The sequence below is a fragment of the Limulus polyphemus genome, unplaced genomic scaffold (genome assembly GCF_000517525.1).
Source record: "Limulus polyphemus unplaced genomic scaffold, Limulus_polyphemus-2.1.2 Scaffold141, whole genome shotgun sequence".
Classification (NCBI taxonomy): domain Eukaryota; kingdom Metazoa; phylum Arthropoda; class Merostomata; order Xiphosura; family Limulidae; genus Limulus; species Limulus polyphemus.
The window spans coordinates 633,725-639,048 of NW_013665751.1; the positions used below are offsets into that span (position 1 = coordinate 633,725).

Here is a 5,324-nt window from a genome sequence, read left to right on the forward strand (position 1 = left end):
CCCTCAGATTACGAGTCGAGTGCCCTAACCACCTGGCCATGCCGGGCGAGAGGACTACGTTTCATTTATGAAATATAAAATCCTAGCTATCATTTACTGCCCATAACAAATAACGGCCAATGGCAGTAGCCTCAAAGACCATATATATATATATATCAAAATAAAACATTAAATTGATTACTGTGTAAAATCACGAATGGGAGGTTTAATATAGTACATCTTTTGTTAACATTGTTTGTTACTCTAAATTATTATTATTTTTATTTATTGCACACCTTAGCTCGATGCAGTTTTAATTTAGCACGAAATGCATGTGGTGATTTAAGTTTAACTTTTTTGAACCTAAAAATAGTATATTTTATGTTTATTATCATGCTCGGAATTCTGCGTTTTAACCTAAAATTATCAAATTCATACCTTTCATTTGTATAATTAATTATCAAAGAAATAAATTACTGAACTTTTCAGATTTGTGACTGTTTAAAACTTAAGATGTTTACGAACCTAAGTATTCAAGATAATAAGCATTTCCGTTTCTATGTGACTGAGATGCGCAAATTTTAATGATACTGTGTAACACGATCTGAAATAAAATTCTCTACAATCAAATAGTAGTCACGTACACTTGAATTGTTCAGACTTTTCATTTGTTTTGGTATGTGTTTTTTATTTTTTTCTGTGTTGGAATAATTTAATAGATTAATTATCATTTCTAAATTCCTGTTTAACATAAAAGATATAAATTTGCCTAAAACACTATACGTAGCAATATTGATGCAAGATTAAACCAGCGAACAGTTTCATATAATGTGACATATTTTCTTCAGGTTCTAAGCCTATCGCATCAGGAATGAAATTGCAGTATGATGATGTATTTAAGCTATACGGTGAGGATATGAGTCATGTTTCTCTAGCTAGTTTATTGCCCAAGATACAGGCAAAATCACTTTTCTGTATTCTAAATAATAATTTGATTATGACTTTTAAAAAAATGTTATATAATTCTGTTTAATAAAGTTTACAAAACAAGAAATGAAAAAAAAAACTGCATTGTAAAATTCAAAATTAGGCAGCAACTGACCTTCAGCTCCACGCTCCGTGTTTTGCGATAAAACCCTTCATTTCAGCATTTATAATAGGACTTAATCTTTTCAGTTTATAGAATTACTCAATCTAATAATCAAAGAAGTACCAGTTTACGAAGCTTTTCTACTGTAGTAAATGTTAGTGGTGTTGATCTTACGTTCGAATATCGTAGCTGGACAAAGCACAATACCTGTAAAAAGCTATTCAATGCATTTCACATACAGGTTTAGCCTATATCTCAAGTGGAATATGGTGTGGGTAAATAGTCTTGCGTTCAGTTCTCCATACTAAAAAAATATCTCGATAATAGTACGTGATATTTGTTTTGATGTTTATAGTTAATTAATGGTAAATATTTACTCAAGGTAAGTTGTCAAAAATCAGAGGTGAGTAGCGATAAGTTCACTGTACCTTAGACTTAACATAATTGATATTTCCTATGGTTGCTCGAGACTTGTTTTTGCCTGTTGCTTATCCATTTTACAAGCCAATTGTTCCATGGAGACAATACAAAGTTTGTCACGGCTGCAAATGTGCACCACATTTGCTTGATTAAAAGATTTAAACATATTTTCACATATCGTATGATTTATTTGACCGAAATAGAATGTTTAGGAGAATAAAATGCATGCTTTTCAAACTGTATTCTCTTTTTTTTTGATAGATTGTTTCGGCAGAGTATTCGTGATGAGTACACTACAATGGACGGCAACTGCCTGTTGTATAGAAACACAAGTGTAGAGTATAACGTTTCGAAAGTCTTCCGTCGTTTCTGAACTCATAATTCATAGTAACATTTACCGAGAACCAGAATTCGGTTAGCTATCTCTATTCGTCATAATCACACACGCATAACATTAAGAAAGCTAATATTCTATTCCACAACACTGTACTATTTATAAAGTTTAGAAACAGCTTGAATGGGTAACGAAGAAAACTTTATTAGTCTCAAAGTAGATTCCTCGTTATAGAATTTGACAAAGCTTATAGCGAGAAAGGAGACATATGGCTTGGCGCTATCCCAGTCTAACAATAACTTCCATACGTATAGCTCATCCTATTCTTATCCTCAAACTGTCATATTGATAATATAAATACCAGACCAAAACTTTGAGGCTAAATGTACCACACATGTGACGGAGGTAATTATACACAAACTAAATTGATATATACACATATATGTATGCATTAATTGTATGTTTAAATTTTTTTTCTTTTGCATATATGTCACTACTTTTCCCAGAGAACAAAACATTTTTTGCCAAATGTTAACTATTTAGCCCAAAAAAATTGAACATTTTTTTCAAGCTCTCTTCCTCTATTGTGCATTTTGTTAAGCATCAGTATAGATCTTGATAGAAACGATTCCACTTACAACTAAGGTCTACACACTCACAAAAAGGTTTCAGTGTCATTAGAACATTTACTGGATTGTTGACTAACACTTGCTTTATTCGCAACTATTACTTAATGTTCATTTTGCTATCAACACCCTAACTCACTTATTACCTGAATATTGCCCTTTTACTGCAAGACCGATAAGATAAAGTCACCTAAAACAATAAAAAATGCTAATTCTGAAGAAAATGAAAATTATGGCATTTGGATAAGTAGAAAAAGAAATTTACAAATATTTTAGCTAAGTACTTGCTATACTTGTGTAGACACTTGAATTACATTATATCTATTGTTAATTTTACATCGGCCTGACATAGCATGGTGGTTAGAGATCTCGACCCACAATCTGCATGTCGCGGGTTCGAGTCCTGACACTGAACATACTTACCCTTTCAGTCATGTGGACGATGTAATGTGACGGTCAATTTCGTTGATAAAGTTAGTGGTGGGTAATATTGATTAGCTAGTTACCTTCCCTCTAGTCTATCATTTCTAAATTAGGACAGCAAGAGCAGATAGCCCTCTAGTAGCTTTGCGCGAAATTCAACAAACAAACAATTTCCCTTTAAAGAACCATTATTATAACAGAGCATTGAAGCCAATAATTACCAGTTAAACTAAATTATCATCCAGTAATTATAAGCCTGTTAGTCTTACATCAGTTGTGGGAAAAGTTTTGGAAAGTCTGATAAAAGATGCTTTGCAAAACCATTTAACAAAGTTTATAATTTTATTGGATAGTCAATATGGTAAGTCTTAGTGCAATGCAAGTTAATAAATACCTTCCCCCAACCTGACAGTAAGTTTATGAAATTACAATGCTAAAATGGTGGGATCGATTCCTAGCAGCGGAAGGAACGCAGATACTTCCTTGTTTAGATCTGCGCTAATAAACAATATTTACCTTCTCCGTCTAGCATTATTTATGAAAAACAAAAAATATATTTATTTTTAACCAGTATGCTTTTGTCATAGTCTTAAAATGCACATACGTAGAAGACAAGAAAACAGCGAATTAATCGAACACTTCTTTGTTTACTTGCGAAATTGTTAACAGACATATTTCATCACTATGTAATCGTTTGTAACAAGTTTTGTACATCCCGGGTCGCCGTAATTCATGTTTAAGACAGGTTCCGGTAAGAGTTATGTGTCATAACCGGTGCACAGGACGAAGAAGCTACAGAAATGTCAATAAAATGGTTTGGCTTGAATGCCAATGTATGAGTCATACATCCGCCCCTTTCCAGAAAACTAATGGTTATTAGTTCTGGCCCTTAGGTGATCTTGCAAAAGGTTGACACGGATTTGTCCGGACGGACGTGACGATCAAGTTCTTAGTTCTAACTATCGACTAGTTTACGAGATGTTGAGTGCGGATTTCTGTTTTGTTTTCCAAACACAAGTTCAAACCTTTTTAATTTTATAATTCTGTTTGTATAAGCCTACAGAGTAAAATGTACGAAATATTATTCTAGCAGTTTCTTTATTCACAATGGTAACATTTTGTAACAAGAATTAGTATTTAACTTTGCAGAAAAACTAATCAATTCGAGTATCTTGAATCCTATTTTCTTTCCTATTCCGTGAAGAAAATTTTATTTTCAGGCAACCACTTTACTCTGAATTTTCTGAAGTCTTCTAAAAAAATGTTCGTTGATCTTCGACTCGTTCCCCTTCATTGTTTTCTCTTTGAGAATCTCTGCCTTTGCTATTTCAGCTCGCCCGCCTTCCCAACCAGATTTTCATGAATAAGAGCAGTATATGAACTTTTAGTCCTGCATACTTATTACTTGTGGATCTTATTTTTATACCTTATAGTTTACTCAATACAACGCCAGTCTTACTTAGCCTGTCAAAAAAAAAAAAAAGACTGCATAAAAATAGAGCCCAATTTTATTATCAGCGTAGTTCTACATGACTGCAGTGAATCAGGTTCAACTCGATTCATCTAACCCTAAAACACATCAGTGCTGTAAAACCCCAAAATACATACGTATATATGTGTGTATATATAAAAAGCAAGAGATACGTGCTAGTATTTATACATCTTACTTAAACTATTACTATGTATGAATATGTATATATATAACATGCTGCTGTTACATAAATATTTCTTTATCTTGATACTTTTGTACTATATCTTTAAAGAAATTAGCTTACTGGTTTTTTCCAATCAAAGGATGATCCTTCTACTCCTTTTATCTTTGGGGGTAGAATGCAGTCCGGAACGATTTGATCTTCTTCAAGCACTTGATTTGTTCCCATTAACACACTTCTATCCATAGTCCGTAACTCAATACAGAGTGAGTTTTTAGAGAGCCTACGGACTATCAATGCTTCAGAGACACACTGTCTGCGTTATCGTCCACCGCGTTAAGTTGTATCAGAATAGGCTGATTAAAGGCATAGCGTGATCCCCTATTTCGTAAATTCTGTGCGTGCGCAAATGTTCACTTTTAAACTCTTAAAGTCACTGATCCAAGCAGCGAGCTCGGTCGAGTATATCTAAACATTTAATGTCTCCTAACAACAGTTTTATCAATGAATTCTTACAGCGTCCAACTTTTAATGGTCTTAAGTGTGAGTATTGTGCATGTCCTACTCTAACGTCATCGTCCTGAGCACTGGTATTGGTTAGTTACTTCTGAATAATCCCCTACTTGTTTGATTGGTTAAAGTAGGCCGTACTGTTCATGCAGCTTGACTGGTTTGTGAATGAACAAAGCTGTTTGCTAACGTGTATGCGCTTGACACAACATGTTTTCTGAAATGCAGGTACACGGACTTGCAGCGGATCTTCCGCACAGTGTTTTTTTTATTATTTTAGTTTCAATGTA

The 5,324-nt window shown here is 33.6% G+C and overlaps 1 protein-coding gene across 1 annotated transcript in view; it reads right to left on the reverse strand.

The window, feature by feature from the left end:
- LOC106474738 (zinc finger protein Gfi-1b-like) overlaps positions 1 to 5,112 on the reverse strand; it is a 19,743-nt gene extending 14,631 nt beyond the window's left edge. Inside the window, exon 1 of the mRNA XM_013935434.2 lies at positions 4,648 to 5,112. Coding sequence (XP_013790888.1) covers positions 4,648 to 4,770 — 123 coding nt within the window. The 5' untranslated portion in view covers positions 4,771 to 5,112. The remainder of the gene's footprint in view (positions 1 to 4,647) is intronic.
- Between the last annotated feature and the right edge of the window lie 212 nt (positions 5,113 to 5,324).